The sequence below is a fragment of the Dipodomys merriami genome, unplaced genomic scaffold, assembly GCF_024711535.1.
Source record: "Dipodomys merriami isolate MVZ:Mamm:240054 unplaced genomic scaffold, mDipMer1.0.p SCAF_60, whole genome shotgun sequence".
NCBI lineage: Eukaryota > Metazoa > Chordata > Mammalia > Rodentia > Heteromyidae > Dipodomys > Dipodomys merriami.
In genome coordinates, this window is record NW_027206180.1 from 6,161,393 (window position 1) to 6,181,570 (window position 20,178).

The 20,178-nt window shown below is 48.7% G+C and overlaps 1 protein-coding gene across 4 annotated transcripts in view; it reads left to right on the forward strand.

The window, feature by feature from the left end:
• The first annotated feature begins 20 nt into the window (after nt 1-20).
• The window catches only part of Glyr1 (glyoxylate reductase 1 homolog), a 33,805-nt gene continuing 13,647 nt past the window's right edge, over nt 21-20,178 (forward strand). For 2 of the 4 annotated variants that reach the window (XM_070003547.1, XM_070003548.1), the window contains exons 1-7: nt 21-93; nt 1,171-1,207; nt 2,177-2,256; nt 13,184-13,322; nt 13,789-14,031; nt 18,861-18,947; nt 19,885-19,941. In XM_070003547.1, coding sequence (XP_069859648.1) covers nt 56-93; nt 1,171-1,207; nt 2,177-2,256; nt 13,184-13,322; nt 13,789-14,031; nt 18,861-18,947; nt 19,885-19,941 — 681 coding nt within the window. In that variant the 5' untranslated portion in view covers nt 21-55. The remainder of the gene's footprint in view (nt 94-1,170; nt 1,208-2,176; nt 2,257-13,183; nt 13,323-13,788; nt 14,032-18,860; nt 18,948-19,884; nt 19,942-20,178) is intronic. The other 2 variants (XM_070003550.1, XM_070003551.1) reach the window with 1 other exon arrangement.

Genomic DNA, 20,178 nt, shown 5'->3' on the forward strand with positions numbered 1-20,178 from the left:
CGGGGCGACCTGTAGTTCCCGGCTGCCCGTGCGGCGGCGGTGGTTGGGTGGTAAGATGGCGGCTGTGAGTCTGCGGCTCGGCGACTTGGTGTGGTGAGTCCCGGCGGCCCGGGCCAAGCGAAACGCGCCGAGGAGCTGCCCTCTTGGGCGCGGGGGTTTGCCGCTAGCCCCGGAGCTGCTTTTCTGCACGCTCCTGGCGGCGGGGAACGGGGAAGACGGGGTGCCGGCGACGCGGACGACACTGGGCGGAAGGGGCAGTCGGTCCCCGGGGGACCGAGGCCGAGGGTGGCCGCGGAGGGCCGGGCTCAGCGCCCCGAAGCCGTCCCGGGGAGGGCTGCGCGCGGGACCCGGATGCCGGCGCCCACCGCTGAGGGAGGCTCCGCGGCGCCTGAGGACGCCGGCTCCCGGGAGTCCCTGCTGAGGCGTCCCGGGAGGCTGGGGAGCTCCGGGGGACCCGCGAGGCCATCCCGCCGGGGCAGGCCCCCTCCGAGCCCCGCGCTCCCCGGGAGCCGACCCGCGCGGCCCGCTCCGCCGCCGGGGTCCACGCCCGACCGCCGGCGCTGACCCTGGAAGAAGCGGAAGGGGGACTTCTCTGACGATCGATGGCCCGGCGGTGGCCGGGGCCGCCTTGGGCGCCTCTGGTGGTCTGCTCCCGCGTCCCCGGCCGTCGCCCGAACCGAGACCGACCACCGTCGCCTCCCCGGAGCTGCGTAGTTGGTTGCCTGATCCCGACGAGGCTTCCATTAGTATTTGTCAAAGCCGTGTTGCCGATCTCCTGGTGAATTCCACCAGACTTGGTTAGAGGAAGTCTGTGTTTACAGACGCAGCTGTCCCCCCCCCCACACCCCCCACCCCCGGTCACTTGGGAGGCTCCAGACAAGTGACTCTTGACGGTTTTGTTGTTCTGTGTCCCTTGTCAATCAGAAGAAAGCACGGTCCCCCCTCACGCACGCACTTAGGCAGTTTTTGCATCCCACCTCGGAGGATCCTGGGCCCAGCCTGGGCCCAGCCGTGGAAGCCGGATTCCGAGCTCTCCGGGTTGGCCAGCTTTTGTTCTGGCACCGACTTAGCGCCCGAAGAGATTTAGTAGCACAAATTGCATGTTGAGTGGGTTGAAGGAGATGGACTGGATTTTCCAGGACAAGTTCTGACTCTTTGTGTTTTCTCCAGGGGGAAACTCGGCAGGTATCCTCCGTGGCCGGGAAAGGTGAGTTGGCTTCCTACTTAAAAAAGAAAAGAAAAGAAAAAGTATCTGAAGTTGAGTTTGAAGAGGTGAGAAATGAGATAGATATGCTTTGCCTAGCCAGCAGCACTGAATTAAACTGCACTCATTCAGATAGCACTCAGACTTTCAGTTTCAAGTTAACCACAGAATGTAACATGACATAAAACAGATCATTTCACCTGCAGTAATCGATTATTACTAGAATCAGAAATGGTTTGTGAAATATGCTGTTGTCTTTAACCCCAGAAACGTATTCTGATTTGGACTTAGTTATGTGCTTAAATCTAACAAAAGGAGAAGAAAATAAATTTTCCAGGAAGAGAGACATCTAAATGTAGGTTAGCGAAAAGCCAAAGTATTTTTGTCCTGACTAAGTTTAAATCCTCTTCCCTTGTTACCATATGTGCTGCTCCCAGTACATCTTTGCATTGGAGTTGGCATTCCATATTTTGCACGAGGTGATCTATGGTAGCTCTCCAAGTGTTCTGCTTGTATATTCTTGCCAGGGATCCAGGAAATGGCTTTAGACTGTGCAATATGGTGTTTTCTATGCCTCAGTTTCCTTTCCTTGCACTGTTTCTAGTCCCAACTCTTCCTGCAACTGAAGTACATTTCCTTAGTGATGATAGGTCCATGGGGAGAATGATAGTGAACTTAGTTTTGACCACTGGTGTGACAGGAGCCATAGCAGTGATGGAGATACTGTATCTGCTTAAAGCTGTGCAACATGTTAGCTGCAGGGAACTGTTAGAAAGTATGTACATTTCCACCCAGCTGAGTAGAAAAGTGCCAGAGATAAACACTAGGCTCTGGGTTCTTTTTCTGCATACTCCTTTACTTTTTTTTTTAATCCTTTTTTCCTTTTGTTCCAGTTTAGAACTAAAAATACTTTTCTAGTATGCTGCTGTATTGCCATCAATTCCCCCTCCCTTTGTTTGTTCTGTTTTCTAGATTGTTAATCCACCCAAGGACTTGAAGAAACCACGTGGAAAGAAATGCTTCTTTGTGAAGTTTTTTGGAACAGAAGATCAGTGAGTAGTATTCACCAAGAATTCACCTTACCCACGCGCATTTCCCTGGGTCTGAGCAGCTGTGAGAATATTCTGAGGATTCTTAGGTCAGGCTTCTTATAACTGTGTAGGGATGATGCCTTCATAAGCTAAATAAAAGGTGCTATTCTCATCTCAAAGGAATTGTCCTGGGGCTGTCAGCCGGGTAAGAACTTCAGTTCATCACCTGCTACATGTGGCTATCATTTTACGATAACTTCTCACATCTGTCTTATTGACTCTAGCATGATCCCTTGAACCAAAACTATGCTCCATTCTTTTTTAATGGCAATATATCCTTATGGCAATATACCCTTACGGTTTGTTCATGAAGTATATAGCGAAAACTAACACTGCTATCCTAATTTGGTTCTCTTTGGTGAATTAGGTGACTTGCTGTGGCATTGTAATTGTACGCTTTGTTATTAGAAGTGTATCAATGCTGAGGAATGCAGAATCATCAATTGAGTTTGTTTGTATAAGATCATAGGAGAAAACACATCAAGGGCTTAAATTTCCAGTGATTTCTTTAGCTTTTTCACCACTCTATCAGGTTGATTACCTAGGTCTAATATGATTTCTTTAAGTAATTGTATTTCTATTTATGATTCTTAGAGGGCCATGTGACTTTAAATTTAGGGAGAGAGGGTCTGGGAAGGTGGCTCAGTGGTAGAGTGCTTGCCTTGCATGGATGAGGCCCTGGGTTCGATTCCTCAGCACCACAGAAGCAGAAAAAGCTGGAAGTGGCTGTGGCTCAAGTGGTAGAGCGCTAGCCTTGAGCTGAAGAGCTGAGGGACAGCACCCAAGCCCAGAGTTCAGCACCCGCGACCGACAAAAAAAAAATTGGGGAGGGAAAGTGTGACTTTTCTTCGAAACCTGATACCAGTGGTTAAAATATTAATTTCTAGAAAGCAATATAATAGCAAGGGATCGGGAACATGGGTTGAACGGTAGAACACCTGCCTAGCACGCATGAGATTTTTAAGTTCACACTCTTATCACTGTTTAAAAAAAAAAAAGTCAATATGTAATATTCCAGATGAAAATCCCTTTTTTTTTTTTTTTGTCGGTCATGGGACTTGAACTCTGGGCTTGGGCGCGGTCCTTGTGCTCTTCAGCTCAAGGCAAGCGCTCTACCGCTTGAGCCACAGCACCACTTCCAGTTTTCTAGGGGCTTATTGGAGATAAGAGTCTCATGAACTTTCCTGCCCAGGCTGGCTTTGAACTGGGATCCTCAGATCTCAGCCTTCTGAGTAGCTAGGATTACAGGTGTAAGCCACTGGTGCCCAGCTGAAAATCCCGTATAAGCAGTGTATTTCACTCTTTTAGGAATTTATCTATACTCTTCCAGGTTTCAGTTTGTATGGTATGTTGATCTTCACGAACAGATAATTAGTTATCACAATGAACCAGGTAGCCAGACTTCTGGCAGCAGTCATTCTGTCAAGGGAGTTACTGGTCCTGAGCAGTGAGAGCAGCACCTCTAGAAGAGAGAATGCTCTTTCAATGCCATGGACATGTCCGATGAGAAGCATATGTGTTGCTTGTGTCCCCGTTTGCAGTGCTGGCACTGAAGGATTAGGTAGGGAAGTGAACATTGAGTCCCTGCTCACAGGTTTAGTTCAGTAACAAGACTTTAGCAGTTTTGTGGGACTGTGTGTGTAGAGTGAATGATTCAGTCATGAAGCAGGTGTGGGAGAGGGAAATTCCGGTCAGCAGAGAAGAGAAGAACCAAGGAGGATGATGGGAGCACTCCAGCTCTGGAGATAGACCCAAATCCAGATGGGCAGTCCAGACAGTGGGGTTAGCTGGTATCTTATAAAGGAAGAGGCTCTCTTGTAGGGTAACTATCCTTGGGAATAACTACGGCAGTGTGACTGGCTAAACCTGATTGGTTAAGTGAAGAATTAGACATGTTTGGAACAAGAATGGAACTCGGCCAGGTTCCTCAGAGCCCGAGAGCCATTGTCTGGTAGTTGGTTTTAAGTACTGCAAAGCTGCATGAATACATGATCCTGTGTTTAAGATGTACTGGAAATAGAACACACAAGTGGAGTTGAATGGACTTGAGTGTTCCACTACACAAACAGGTGCAACCCATTAAAGAGCTTGTGCACACTGAATACAACATCACACCCTACTAGTGTTGTGTGTGTGTGTGTGTGCGCATGCCAGTCATTTTGCTTGAACTCAGGGCCTGAGCTTTTGTGCTCAAGGCTAGTGCTCTGCTAGTTGAGCCACAAATTTACTTCCAGCTTTTTTTTTTTTTTTTTTTGTCGGTCATGGGGTTTGAACTCTGGGCCTGGGCGCTGTCCCTCAGCTCTTCAGCTCAAGGCGAGCGCTCTACCACTTGAGCTACAGCGCCACTTCCGGTTTTCTGGTGGTTTATTGGAGATAGGAGTCTCACTGTCTCTCCTGCCTGGGCTGGCTTTGAACCGAGATCCTCAGATCTCAGCCTCCTGAGTAGCTAGCATTACAGGCGTGAGCCACCAGTGCCCGGCTTTACTTCCAGCTTTTTGTTGGTTAATTAGAGGTAAATGTCTCACAGACTTTACTTCCTAGGCCGGCTTTGAATTATGATCCTCAGATCTCAGCCTTGAGTAGGATTACAGGTGTGAGCCACTGGCTCCAGCTATTAGGAATGTCAACAAGCCTTTTCAGCTCCTTCATGGAGTTGAACATAAAAAATTGTTAAGGGCCAACAGTCTAGCGCAATGCTAATTCAGTGTGCAGTTAGCATTCATAAGGCCCTGGGTTCAATTCCCAGCATAGAGAGGGAGGGGAACAAAGGTAAGGATCACAGTTTTTCTCTAAAGGTGGAATGCAAATTAGTTCTCAGTGTTTAGGCAGATTTTATGTAGTATTTTATTTCTTCCTGGAAAGGGAGATCTCCAGATTGGCTGGTGGCATCAAATTACTTTGGGGAAAGAGTTCTGGATTTGGTACTAGCTTTACATGCCGGATCCAGCTGGGCAAGCTCTTTGGCCTTTTTAAGCATTTGACTTTTTAAGCATTATTCACATCCCAGCAGATATCAGGTCATTGTATAGATTTGTCATAAGGAGAAAAGTAAGAAGCAGGTACCTGTAAGGAAAATGTGAAAGAGCCAGACACAAACTGCTGTGAATGAAAGTGGTTGTGCACTGGAGAGATTCCTAAGGACATTATTGTTTGGAATTTGGACAGAAACCATATACTATTATACCCTTGTGGGAAACTGTGCTGTGCCTGGCCACTAATAGTATGTGCAGTTCAGTTCCTGCTTCCATGAGGATCAGGTAGAGCTAGTTAGGATTCAGAGACGGGGCTAAGGGTAGAGCTCATGTGTTTGATTGTTTGTTTAAAGCAGAGTATAATTCTGAGGAGACAAAAGAGGTAGGACTGTAATGTGGAAATGCAAAGGCTGTTAAAAGGACATAAGTGGTTAGGAACCAGCCTTTAATAAATCAAGGGTCCTGAAAGTAGAATATTATGTGACTGTTCAAGAAGAAACAGTCGCTTTAGAGGTAGTGTGGTTGATTCAGAAATACAGTATTCTTTTGGAGATGACTCTGAAGGATAGAGCTAGAAGTGGGTATGGTAAAACTGTTATCTACCTCACCTTTAACTTCAAGACGTGAGATTGCTTTGGGGGCAATTACAATTACAATCCTGGTCTGGATAGAGTCTGTTCCTGTATTCCAGGGAAGAAGGGATTCCATCAAAATCATTCCCTTTTTTTTTTTTTTTTTTTTTGCCGGTTGTGGGGCCTGAACTCTGGGCCTGAGCGCTGTCCCTCAGCTTTTCAGCTCAAGGCTAGCGCTCTACCACTTGAGCTACAGTGCCGCTTCCGGCTTTTTCTGCTTCTGTGGTGCTGAGGAATCGAACCCAGGGCCTCATGCATGCAAGGCAAGCACTCTACCACTGAGCCACCTTCCCAGCCTCATTCACTTTTTAAATTGACACACTACTTAAGAATAATGTATATGTAGTTGTTACTGTTTTCTATTAGCATGGACTTTTATTAGAGAGTGAAAAGGGAACCCTACTATGAGATACACAGTGATCTCAATTGTTTAGAAACTGGACTGCAACCAGACATGAAGTGTCTGATTTGTATGAGAGATAGCATGGGCTGGGCTGGGCTGGTCAGCAGTGGCTACCCATCAGACGAAATAGAGCTCCAGGAGGTTTCTGCTTGTTGGTGGCAGTGGCTCACTGATCAGAGGGATGGATTGCTTAGTCCGCAGGTGCTCCATAGCCACCAGAAACCAAGCAACTTAGGAACACACTGGGTAGCTTGCAGTCTTCCCATTGGATCCTCACTACCACCCTTTCAGGAACTAGATGGAGTCACTGCTGGTTCTCATTTTTCCTATATGAGGAAACAGATCAGCGGTTGCAGGTTTCAGTGGTAAGAGGTCCGTTATCCCAGGTGCTTTTTTACCCCAAGCCATATCTGAAGAAGGGCAGGCCCGACTGGGTGTGAGGTATTCAAGTAGTGCCAACAGTAACCCTTCTAGCAGTCTAGCATACTGGATTGGATCCATGCAAGCACCCCTTTTTCTTTTCACCTGACTCACTTCCCAATACCATGTAGTAGTTACAAAGTTGAGCCAAGTGGATCATGAGGGCCAGTGTTGCAGATATTTGACTGACTCAGCAGTGCCTGTGTGCCAGGGCTAGGTGCTAGTTCCCTACATTACATCAATCAGATTCCCCTCCTCCAGCAGCAGTGGCTCCTGCGCTCCTGGTGGGTGACTCCCTTCCTGGCCAGTGTCATGTCATGATAAGAACTTCCACGCTAGCCTTGAGCTGAAGAGCTGAGGGACAGCACCCAGGCCCAGAGCTTAGGCCCCACAACCGGACCCAAAAAAAAAAAAAAAAAGAACTTCCAGTGGCATAGTAGAGTCTGGCCCACATGCATTGATATGAACAACATAGTTCAAAAGCTCCTTCCAGCTTTTGAGAGTCTTCAAGTTTTAGAAACTTTTAAAATCTTGTCAATCATTCTTACCTACAAATCTTTGTTGGTATCTTTATTAGATTACAGTGGTAGTACCTCACCCATACGTCTCTGGCCCTGCTCTGGTCTTACCTTTGGACTTTGGGCACCTGTGCTCCTTGCCTCCGTCCCCCAGTCACCACTGTGTGCCGCACCTCAGGCACATGTGAGAGTGAGCACAGATTGCAGTGTAGAAATGTTGGAAAACACTGATCTTTTTTTCCTTTTAATTCATTTTGAATGGAGTAACTAAGAGCAGCTTTGTGGCAAGTCTGTGGTCACAGTCAAGAGACTGGAGATAACTGTGTCAGACACCAGGGTACACTGCCCATACTAGGTGCATTTACACTAGCAGCCAAACAGGCTCCCGCCACAGCAAGCCTGCAAACCAGAAAGTCCTGGGGTAGCATCCTCTGAGCATTAGGAACAGCCTGTAGCAGTCATCCCCATCCCTGGCCACCCAGGTAGACAAGGTATTAGGGCAGAGTCTACAAACTGTTCCTTTGACTCTTCGCACGGTGTGCTGCACACTGCTCTCCCTTCTGTCCTTGGTTTTCACACTTAACCAGATCTCAGAGGACCTTCTAGCCCTTTATAATGGCTTCAAGGATTGCCAGTTAGCTTGTTTTCTGGCATTTACTGCCACAAGTAATGTGTAATTAACTCCTTGAACATAAAAGCAAAGACTTGTACTTTAGACATAAACTGAGTAAGCTTGATTTTTCTGACTCCACAACCCACAGCATTTTGGGCTGAAAAGGAATGGCTCCATCTGTTCCTTGCGAGAAGGATATGAGGAAAATCACAAGTAATAACTTATCACAGGGGATGAAATGGAGCAGTCATTTAAGGCTAGGGTATGTGGCATATTGGCAGAGCCCATGATTAGCATGCACAAAGCCCTAGGTTCCTGTTTACAGCTAGAGAGAGAGAGAGAGAGAGAGAGAAAAAAAAAAAAACTAGTCATTTAAAAAAACAGTAAAAGCGGGGCACCGGTGGCTCATACCTGTAATTCTAGCTACTCAGGAGGCTGAGGTTGGTGGATCACGGTTCAAAGCCAGCTGGGGCAGGAAACTCCATGAGACTCTTATTTCTAATAAAACACTAGAAAACTGGAAGTGGCGCTGTGGCTCAAGCAGTAGAGCGCTTTCATGGAGCTGAAGAGCACAGAGAAAGTGCCCAGGCTCAGAGTTCAAGCCCCCACGACAGACCAAAACAAACAGGAAAAGCCGGGCACTGGTGGCTCACTCCTATAATCCTAGCTACTCAGGAGGCTGAGATCTGAGGTTCCCGGTTCAAAGCCAGCCCAAGCAAGAAAAGTCCAGGAGACTCTTATCTCCAATTAACCACCAGAAAACAGGAAATGGAGCTGTGGCTCAAGTGGTAGAATGCTCACCTTGAGCTGAATTGCTGAGGAACAGTACCCAGGCCCAGAGTTCAAGCCCCACAACTGACTGAAAACAAAACAAAACAGTGAAACACTTTGCTGGCAAAGTGGCTCACGCCTGTAATCCTGGTTACTTGGAAGGCAGAGCTTGGGATGATCAAGGGTTGAGGCCAGCCAGGGCAAAAGTGTACAAGATTCCTTCTCTGTCAATAAAAGGCTGGGTGCTGTAGTACATGTTACATAGCCATCATTCCAGCTACATAGAAGCATAAATAGGAAGATTGGAGTCCAGGCTGGCCTTGACATAGAAAAGAACCAAAGTAAAAAATACTGGGGTGGTTGGGGGGGGAGGGGCTGGCTTAGGTGGTCAAGAGCCTGCCTAGCATGGGCAAAGGCCTGAGTTCAAACCATACTACTGCCAAAAAAATAAAAGTAAGTACATAAACCTTACCAAGCTGAGCTGTTCTAGACCTGTCCTAGACCTTTTTTTTTTTGTCGTCAGTTGTGGGGCCTCAAGTCTGGGCCTGGGCGCTGTCCCTCAGCTCTTCAGCTCAAGGCTAGCACTCTACCACTTGAGCCACAGCGCCATTTTCAGCTTTTTCTGCTCATTTGGTGCTGAAGAATCGAACTCAGGGCCTCATGCATGCAAGGCAAGCGCTCTACCACTAAGCCATCTTCCCAGCCCCCATTCTAGCACTTTTTAACTGCTGATAGGCTTCCTGTCCCCTTGAGGGTGGCCAAAGACATTTATCCTGTGATTATGTAGTGAGCGCTGGTTGTTGCCAGGCCCAGGTGTGCCTCTGTGAAGCTTGGAGAGGTGCATTCCCGAGGTTCTTTCTAACAGGAGTACCCTCTGTTAGAGGACTTTCAGTTTCACCTTTAGAAATGCTGGAAGTGACTCAAGTCTCTGCGTTCAGGAGGAATTCCTCCTTGCCTATGGTAAGCTGATGTTTTATTAAAAAGGCTGGCTGCGTGATACTGTAAGATGCCTCTTCCACAATAGGCCTTTTACCTAAGTAGATTTCAGGGCCTCCAACTCTCACTCAGATTTTGTGCTCACAGTTAATGATCTAATACTTGAGTCATGCCTGCAGTTCCAGTTTTAGGGGTTTTGTGTTTTTTTTCTGCTAATTGGACATAGAGTCTAAAGGCTTTGCCCACAAACCTCCATCTCAGCCTCCTGAGTTGCTAGGGTTACAGCTGTAAGCTACAGCACCTCATATGTATTTGTTTTGTTTTAATTTTTGGGGGTCCGGTCGTGGGCCTGAACTCTGGGCCTGGGCACTGACCCTCAGCTCTTCAGCTCAAGGCTAGCGCTCTACCACTTGAGCCACAGCGCTACTTTGGCCTTTTTTCTTTTTGCTTATGTGGTGCTGAGGAATCGAACCCAGGGCCTCATGCATGCAAGGCAAGCGCTCTACCACTGAGCCACCTTCCCAGCCACAGCACCTCATATGTATAAAGCACCCAACTTCCTTTATGCCTTTAAAATCTCATTTGCATGGTCAGTTCATTTAGGAAACCAATTTAATGTTTCAAAGATGGTTGCAAACAAGAAAGTTTCATTTACTATCTCAGCTTCCTATCTGGAGAGTGAGTAGAATTTTTTTCTCCACTGTTCCTTCTAGGAGATCTCCATAATGTATCTAAAATCCTTTGGCCAAAAGCATTTAATGTTGACTTATTGGTGCTTCGTCCAGAGGCACCATGGCCTGTGTTTTTTGTTTTTCTGATTCAGAGGTTGATGGACACTGGCTGGGAGGTGGGAAAAGCAGCAGCAGGAAGGAGTGGGTGGGGTTAACACTTCTGGGAGTCATGTGGTCTCTGCTTGAGGCAGGTCCTGAGAGCTGTGCCTCGCCCTGCTCCTTCATTGCAGGGGTTGTGGGCTTAGAGGCTCTATTTGTAATGGAGGCTTGACTAGCCAGGTGCTGGTGGCTCACACCGATTAATACTAAACTACTCTGGGGGCTGAGATCTGAGGATCCGGTTCAAAGCCAGCCTAGGCAGGAAAGTCCATGAAATTCTTATTGCCAATTAACCGCCAGAAAACTGGAAGTGGTGCTGTGGCTCAAGTGGTAGAGCACTTGCCTTGAGATGAAGAGCTCAGGGACAGCACCCAAACAGAGTTCAAGCCCTACGACCAACCAGATAAAAAGGGAGGCTTGACTGTCTTTGCATCTGATTGACCACATCCAGCCTTGGAGTCATTGTAAGTACAGCAGGAGGCAGTGGGAGAGGCAATCAGTGATGCTTGCCAGGAGATGAGGGTGTTAAAATCTCATTCCACGTGTCCTGCATGTGGATTGGGTCCATGGCTCTGTCACTTAGAGTTGCAAACAGTAAGCCAAGAAGTTTCTGCTTCACTGCTGTAGTCACAGCTCTGCAGAGAGCATCTGTATCCACGTGCAGTTTCCTTTAGCCATATATGACAGGTCTGGCCATGGTTTGTTCCCTTGTACTTGGAGCCCAAAGGCTCCAGGCTGTTGTGCTGTTCTAACCCATCATCATAGCTGCTTGCACAGCATGCAGAGTGCAGGGTTGGTCCCTGTGCCGTTCCCCGTTCTCTCTCTTTCTGTAGGGAAAGGGCTTTTGAGTTGATGAGTTTCCCCAGTTTTTATGTCCTTAGCCTGACCCACTTTTTCTAAAGGTTAGGCTATTAGGGCTGTATTACAGGGTAAGGATTACTTGTGCAAATTAGCTGAAACCCTGCCAAACCTGTAACTACCTTCTTTTATATTTGCACTCTGTAGGCCTGAAACTTCATGTAGGGAAACCACAGCAAGCTAGCTGCAGCAGACTCGCTCGGTGAACGGAGCAGGCCAGGTCTTCCATAGTAGGCAGCTAGCTGCCATTCTCACTTCACCTGTTACCCTCTGATGGTACAAGTTACAAATTCCATGTCAGTAATTGTCCTGCCTTTGCTGTCAAGAATCTCATTTTTTTTAAAGCTTCCTTTTGGTGACTGCTGCCCTTGTCCCAAACCATGTGTTTCCCGTGGCTTAGTAGCCATGGATACCATCACTTAGGAATAAATGTAGGCTCAGTGGCTACAGTTACCTATAAAAGTAGCCAGCTTTAGGACATACTGAGTGGTGTAGGCCTGACAGTATCTCTTGACTCTCATTTGATGAGCAGATTGTCAGTCATCTTGTATGGTAACACTGCCATAGTTTATAATGCTTCCAGATTCCTGATTCCCAGGGGTTTATGAGTTATTTTCTGCTGTGCACTGAGCTATGACAGACTCAACTCCAGTTTTCCTCTGCCCTGAGCAAGTGAAAGGATATATGTGGTTGAGTGTTGAGAACCGGTGGATGAGTGGGAAAGGAAGTCATATATAACAGCGATTTCTCTTGAGAAATGTTCTGACTTTTGGTGGTGTTACTATGTTCTATTTCTTGAAACAAGAAGATAGACTTTAAGCTGAGGAGTTTGGGAGGGCTCTATGTGCATTGCACACCTGTAATCTCCAGCTGCTAGGGAGACAGAGATTGGGAAGATTTCAGCTGGAGGCCAGCCCGGGCAAAAAGTTAACAAGATCCCCATCTCAACCAGTAAGACAGGTGTAGTGATGAGTGCCTGTAATCACAGCAACACAGAAGGCATCAGTAAGAGGATCACTGTCCGAAGCTGGCCCTAGGTAAGCTTGCGACTGAAAAATGAAGCAAAATGAAGCTGGGAATATGGCTCAAACGAGGTCCCGAGTTCAAATCCTTGTACCACCAAAATGAACTCTGCAGCTTGTGGGCAGAGGGAGGGAAAAACGGGGAAAGCAAAGGAAGGGGTGATATTGCCCAAAAAGAAATGTACTCATTACTTGACTAATGAAATGGTGTCCCCTCTGTAAAATACCTTAATAATAACAACAAAATTAGAGAGAGAGAAAGAAAAGAAAAGAGAGAAAGCAGCTCACACCTGTAATCCTACCTACTCATGACGCTAAAATCTGAGGATAGTGGTTCAAAACAAGCCCAGGCAGAGCAGTCCATGAGACACTTATCTCCACCAAATTACCTAAAAGCTGAAAGTGGAAGTGGAGCTGTGGCTTGTGATAGTATGCTAGCCTTGAGCAAAAGAAGCTCAGAGACAACTCCAGGCCCTGAGTTCTAGCTCCAGGACTGGCACAGAAGAAAAGGAAAGTTCAGAGCCAGGCACCGGCAATCCTAGCTACTCAGGAGGCTGAGATCTGAGGATCTCGGTTCAAAGCCAGCCCGGGCAGGAAAGTCTGTGAAACTCTTTATCTCCAATAAAACCACAGAAAACTGGAAGTGGCGCTGTAGCTCAAGTGGTAGAGCACTAGCCTTGAGCTGAAGAGCTGAGGGACAGCGCCCAGGCCTAGAGTTCAAACCCCATGACCGACAAAAAAGAAAGAAAAGAAAAGTTTGGGATAGTTGATACTCTGTTTTGAAATGTTAAGCCTTTTTCAAAGTCCAGCTAAACCAATGGATAGTTTCTAAAGTTCTGCTCTGGCGAAACCTCTAGTACAGTTTAGTATGTGCAGTCTGGCTCAGACCCTTCTTGTGTCTGTTTTCTGCCAGTGCTTGGATCAAAGTGGAACAGCTAAAGCCCTACCATGCTCATAAAGAGGAAATGATAAAGATCAACAAGGGCAAACGGTTCCAGCAAGCTGTGGATGCTGTTGAAGAGTTCCTCAGGAGAGCCAAAGGGAAAGACCAGGTGAGAGACACTGCACTTTCCTCTGACACCAGACTGGGAATTGTGCATAGCTCCGAAATACGAAATGTCACCAGACCACAACTCCATTCTTATGAGATGCCTGGAGAGAGAGGAATGGGCTCTAAGGTGCCAGTCTCAGCTTGCAGCCCCATGCCTGCGCCCACCTTTCTGAGGAGCTTGTTGCCATTAGGAGGAACAGAGTAGCTCAGCTTTCGAGTGTGGCCCAGAGCTTAGGAGCAGCCTCTGGGACTGTACCCTGCCCACCTTGTAGCTTTGGGTCTGTGGACAGTGACTTGGTTCCCCGCCCCCACCCCCCTAACGCAGGAGGGGTGAGCAAGGACCCTGTTCCATAGCGTGACCGTGAGCATAACTCACAGAAGTTCCTATAGCAGTGCGCAGCCGTGGCGGTGGCGTGGCGGCGGCGCAGCTGTGGTAGTGGTTATCATTATTATTATTGAACTTTCAGACATCATCCCACACTTCTGCTGATGACAAGAGTCGGCGTAATTCCAGTGAGGAGAGAAGTAGGCCAAACTCAGGTGATGAAAAGCGCAAGCTTAGCCTGTCTGAAGGGAAGGTGAAGAAGAACATGGGAGAAGGAAAGAAGAGGGTGACTTCAGGCTCTGCAGAGAGAGGCTCCAAATGCTCTCTGAAAAGAGCCCAAGAGCAGAGTCCCCGGAAGCGGGGTCGGCCCCCAAAGGACGAGAAGGTTTGTCTTACTCCGTAGCTTCCGGGACTCCTGAATTCCTTCTGTGCCAGGTAGAGCTGGGCTCTGAGTGTGCTTCCGCTCACCCAGTGGGCACCGAGTCCTAAGGAATCCTGCAGCCCAGATGGAGGTGGACATACAGGTGCCACAGGAACAGGAGGCAGAGCGCCCCCCCACCCCGAGCTGTAGCCAGCTGAGCGGGCATGTAGGCCGTGGGAAGACTAGCAAGAATGGAGGGAGGAGGGCATAGCCAAGAGAGGCGCGTGTTGGTGTGAATGTCTTCGCACAGGTGGAGGACTTGGAGGTGAGCGATGGACAAGGCAGGTTGGCCCTGGATTGTAGAGAGCCTAGGGGTCAAGGTGGCTCTGCACCAAGGTGTGCTTTAGTTGATCCTGGGGGAAGAGAAGAGGGGCTTGACGGCATGCACTCCTGAAAGGAGTGTGTGAGGTGCCTGTTGGAAGAAGCCTCCCCACAGGCATGGAATGTGAAAACAAGGGAAGCGGTCATTTCAGGCTCCACTCCTGGGGAAATGGTGGTGATTGCCTCTGGCGGGCATGGAGTCCTTGGGTCAGAAAGTGGAGCTGGCTCAAGGAAGAGAAGAGAGCTGTTTCTATGGGGTTCTGTTGCTTGTAGTGCTGGGGATGCAGTCCAGGACTGTGTGCAAAAACTAGGCAATCACTGTTCAGTGGAGCTGACGTGCCCCAGCCCTAGTTTTCTGGATTTTTGTATTTGTGTTTGTTTGCTTTTTTGTTTGTCTCTGGTAAGGCTTGAGCTCAGGGCCTTGGGCTCACAGGACCTTTTTGCTCACAGCTTGCATTCTACCACTTAAGCCACACCTCCAGCCCTGCTTTTTTGCTGATCTGCTGAGGCTGGCTTTGAACCCTAATCCTCCAGATCTAGGCCACCTGAGTACCTAGGATTATAAGTGTGAGTCAGCTGTGTCTGGCTCCCAGTTATGTTTTAAATGTAATGAATTTCAGGCAAGCTGTAGATCAGATTGAAGGTTCAGGCTAAGGAGGTGAGACTGGAAAAGGATGGGTGAACCCAGAGACTGCTGAGTTTGTGTGGAGAAATGAAGAGGGGAAAGCAGGGCAGTGGCCTCCTGTAGAGAAAGTATGTGGTCGGGTTGGTAGACTGGAAGCTACACCAGATGAAATCAAGTGGGATTGGCATATCTCTTGCCTTCTTGCTGGTAATACCTGGGTCCAGTCTCAGAAGAATTTCAAGATGAAAGAAAGGAGGGGGTTTGGAGAGCGCAGGGCCTATCAGTAGCAGCAGAACAGAGGGAGCAGAAGCAGATGGCTGGTGGGAGCAGTGGGGGATAAGGCAGGCAGTGGAACCCTCTGGAGCGGCCTGTGCAGGCACAAGGGTCTCGAGTGTGTGTGGAAGGCAGGAGGCTGACTGCGGCTGGGGTCTGGCCAGGTCCTGTTCTGGCCAACAGAGGACAGGTTGTCTGGTTTTCCTCAAGAGACACTAGAGAGGCATATTTGTGTGTGAAACATTCTAATTTTAGATGTTGGAAGCTAACTCAAATTTAAAATCACTTGGATGTCTGCTGCAGTATCCCTGTGCTTGTGCTCAGCCTGTGGCGGCCTCTGTGTGGTCCCTTCCTGTACAAGGTCCTTCCCACTGTCCTAAGAAGAAGAGGGCCTCCCCTCTTCTGACCAGGAGCGGTTTAGAAACTTGCATACCTCGGAATACGGGGAGCTTAGACAGCAGCATGGCTCAGCCTGACTCAAAAAAGTGTGATCTGACTTTTGAACTTATTTCCTTGGGGTCCTTAAGAAACTTGGGCTGTGAGGTTCTGCCTGCTAAATTCATTCTGTCTTAAGGCAAGTATCGCACGTACTTCTTCCTGCCTCCCTCTGGAGAGAAGCATCCTCCTTTTGGATGAAGGGAAGTCCAGAGGAGAAGTTAGGATGAGGGCCCTGGTTTGGATTGCTAGCTGGAGCCAGAGATGACCTTGGCTGAGTTCCTAGCCTTGGTTTCCTCATCTGATGATGGTGCCTTGTGGGTTTGCTATGAGGACTGGGTGTGTCCTTAGGCAGAGGGTAGAGCAATGTGAGGTACCTTGTCCAGACCCACCAGGGCTAATTGTGTAGTGAGAGTGAGTGGCTACTTCAGGGGAATCTCCAAGTCCCTGCCTGAGTTTGCTTCTAGAGGCTTCTCTTCAAGCTTCCAGTGAAAAGCACTTGGCCTTTGGGGCTGAGTTATTCATTTGGAGGGTAGTAACATGAAGCCGGGCTTAGTCCAGAAGTTCTAACTGCTGTTGCCTCTTTGTGGGGACCCTTCTGCACGGACTTTGTGCCTGGCCTTGGCCGCCCGTGAAAGGGCAGGATAGAGCTTGGCTGGAGGTGTGGAACAGTTGCTTCAGCTCAGCACCTGCAGATGCGTGAGGAAGTTTGTGCCTGGCACTGGAATTGCAGTGTGTCTTCCAACCTGATCTATGCTGGAGCGGGGAGGGAAAGGGAGGGAGAGGAAGATGGAGTGGAAGAAGAAGAAGAAGAGAGATGGGGGTGCATAATGACAGGTTATTTGACTGGCAAACTCCTTTCAGAAGCAGTGCAGCATGGGCTGGTAGCTGGGCAGAGTCCCAGGTAACTTCCTTCTCCTATAGAATCTTCTGCCCCTGGAGATAATGGAAAAGGTGACCTTGGTCTTAGAGGTGTCAGCTGCACGAATCAGTGACACAGGCTTACCAGCCAGGCACCACGCTCACACCTCTCCCTGGAGTTCCTCTTCCTAGTGTCCTGAGCTCAGGGCTACAACTCTATAGGAGTTACCTGGTCAGGCCTGCGGCTCTCCTAAAATTTTAAACTTCTACCAAGAGAGGCAGAGAGCGGCAGTCTTCTTGGTTCTGGCCTGAGGACTGTGCTCTTCTTATTTCCATTGTGCCATCCCTAGAACTACACTGGTGACTGTGTAAATGTAAATTACCCTGAAAACAATTTAAAATTCAGTTTCACTGTCACCAAGCCTGGTGTCAGGTGCTTGGTGGTGACGTGACTGGGGCTCCTGTGTCAGACCGCACAGACACAGAGCATCTGTCACTGCAGAACATTCTTTGAGGCAGCCTTCTCTTCCCCGCAAACCGCCCTCTGTCAGATGGCCACAGCAGCACCACCACGAGCCAGATGTTGGAGAAAAAGCATAGCTCAGCCAGTCTCTCTAGGATGAAGTTCCATCACCTTCTCCCGAGGTTCAAAATTTTTGAACCTCGGGGTTGGGAATGTGGCTCACAGCCCTGGGTTTGATTCCTCAGCACCACATAAACAGAAAAGGCCGAAGTGGCAGTGTGGCTCAAGTGGTAGCCTTGAGCAAAAAAAGAAGCTCAGGGACAGTGCCCAGGCCCGGAGTTCAAGCCCCTGAACTGGCCAAAAAAAGGGTTGAACCTCAACCACATGTTAGACACATAGGCCCCAGTGTGGGCTCTGGAGTAGATAGCTGGCAAAGTTTTTGCCTTTCTAGAGCATGCTCCTGATGCATTAGCTCTGGAGTTGCAGTACCTGAGTTTAAATCTGATCTGCCTCACTAGTGGCCAGAGCTGCTCACAGCTCTCCACACCTTGATCATCTATAAAATGGAGACCAAAAGAGTTCTCTGTCATGAGGTGTTGAGGGCTTCGTGAGGCCAACATTGTGAAAGCCCTCTAAGTCAGTATCATATTCTGTGGAAGGTACAGGGGGCCACCGAAATAAGTTCCCATTCAACAGAGGCACAGAGCCTGTACCAAAGACAAAGCCAAGGACGTATCATGCGTGCTTGGGGTACCGGGGGTCTGTGAGGGGGCAGTGGCAGGCCTTGTAGCTTCCTTCACTGTGGGACGGAAAGCTGGTTTGGGGTCTGATTTATCTTTTTTTTATTTTTGGTAGTAGTGAAGTTTGAACCGATGGCCTTGTACCTTCTCTGTTGACACTCTACCACTTGAACCATACTTCCAGCCTGACTTTTTGCTGGTTATGTTGGAGGTAGAGTCTCACAGACTTTTCTGACCAGGCGTGGTTCAAACCATGATCCACCATCATCCTCAAGATCTCAGCCTCCTAAGGAGCTAGGATTGACTTGACTTTTAGAAAATGACTGTCTGCTATATGGAGACTAGGTTGCAGGTGTGCAGCACGGATGCAGGGAGATTTAGTTTGACGTCAGGTAGGAGACAGGTGATGGCAGTGAGTTTGGGTGTTAGGAGTGAGGGTGGTGAGAGTCAGGGCAGGTGTGCAATGGTAGAGCAGTGGCCACCACCAGTGTGTTAGAGGACGAGGCATTAGAAAGGACTCCAGAGAACCCCCCAGCCTGTGGGATGGCAGTGGTGGAGGGCTCTCCGTCACACGGGATTCGCAGAGATGTTCTAATGGAAATGTTGGGGGGCCTGCTGGGGTGGGAGAGAATGAGTGGGAAGGCAGGGGCAAGGTAGAATAGCTATGAAGAAAAAGAGTAGGGACCCCAGGCCTAGGAAGGCTGGGAGACCACCCTGGTTGTGTATACATGGGCAGGTGCAGCAACTTCAGGCACCGAGGCTTCTTCTATAACATGTGGTGGGTTCCATCTGACCCTATTGCTGCTGTCTTGCTCACCATTCACCAGGACATTTTCCCTGTGGCTCTTCACTAACATCATCCGTGTGCTGCTTAGACACATGAACATGCTTATCAAGGGTAGAGAAGGCTCACTTTGGTGTTGTATAAATGGGAAATCTGCCCTGTTTCTTCCCAGGGACTGTCAGCAGACCTATGGCTGGGGATCGACTTGAACTTGCAGGGGTGTCGTCAGGACTCAGTGAGACACAAAGGAGGGAAGTGTCCTGATGCTCTGCTTTTCCCTGTCCTCTGCAGGACCTCACTATCCCTGAGTCGAGTACTGTGAAGGGGATGATGGCAGGACCCATGGCCTCGTTTAAGTGGCAGCCGACTGCAAGCGAGGTAAGGAACTCTCCTGAGAGGTCAAACCACCTGGCAAATGGGATTACTGACTTCTGGGCATTGCCAGATAAGATTCCCTTTTCTTTTTCCCCTCTGCTTTTTGTTTTGTTGATTATAAGACACTCCAGAAGACAACAGATTAAAAAGTAAAACCAGCCAGGCACTGGTTAGCTCATGCCTATAACCCTAGCTACTGAGGAGGCTGAGATCTGAGTATCATGGTTCAAAGCCAACAGGGGCAGGAAAGTTCATGAGACTCTCATCTCCAGTTAAGTACCAGAAAACTGGAAGTGGAGCTGTGGTTCAAAGTGGTAGAGCTCTAGCCTTGAACAAAAGAGCTAAGGGACAGTGCCCAGGCCCCAAGTTCAAGCCCCATGACAACAGCAACAACAACAACAACAAAGGAAAACCCTCCACCCTGCAGATGAGAGCTTAGTCTGCCACTTGGCCATTAGACTTGGGATTGCACACCACTGTTGTTTTTGTGTGTGTGTGTGTCTGTGTGTGCGCGTGTGTGTGCGTGCCCATGTGCGCACGCACATGCACACGCTCCCAGAATTACTGAGGCTTAAACTCAGAGCCTAGACACTGTCTTTTTGTCCCTTAGTCTTTTTGCTCAAAGCTAGTGGTCTGCCACTTGAGCCACACTTCCACTTCCAGCTTTTTGCTGGTTAATTGGAAATAAGACTCTCGTGGACTTTCCTGTCCAGGCTGGTTTTGAACAGTAATCCTCAAATCCACTTCCTGAGTAGCTGGGATTGCAGGCATGAGCTGTCAGCATCCCGCACCTGGGTCACTCTGATTGTTGGAATGACACACAGAAGTGGGATCCTTCTGCTGGGTTGCGTGGGCAAATGCTGAGAGGAGTGCAGCTAGCAGGCAGGAGGAAGCAGCACTGGGAAGCAGCTTGACTACATGCACTGTCTTCTGGTTTCAGCCAGTCAAAGATGCAGATCCTCATTTCCACCATTTCCTGCTGAGCCAGACAGAGAAGGTGAGTTGTTTTGAGGTTCCCACCCTGGCTCAGGCTGGCCACCAAGAGTGGCTTCCTCAGCCAGAGCAACTGCCAGAAGTCAGTGTCAGCTTATAAGGAAGCCATGTGCTGCCAAGGTTCAGAATAAGCCAAAAGGAAGCTAGAACCCAGCCAGCCATGTGGCTGACACATTTGAAGTTGTCTTCAGAGTCCGCGGCAGGAGGAACAGACAGGGTGCACTGTCAGCCGCTGTGGGGG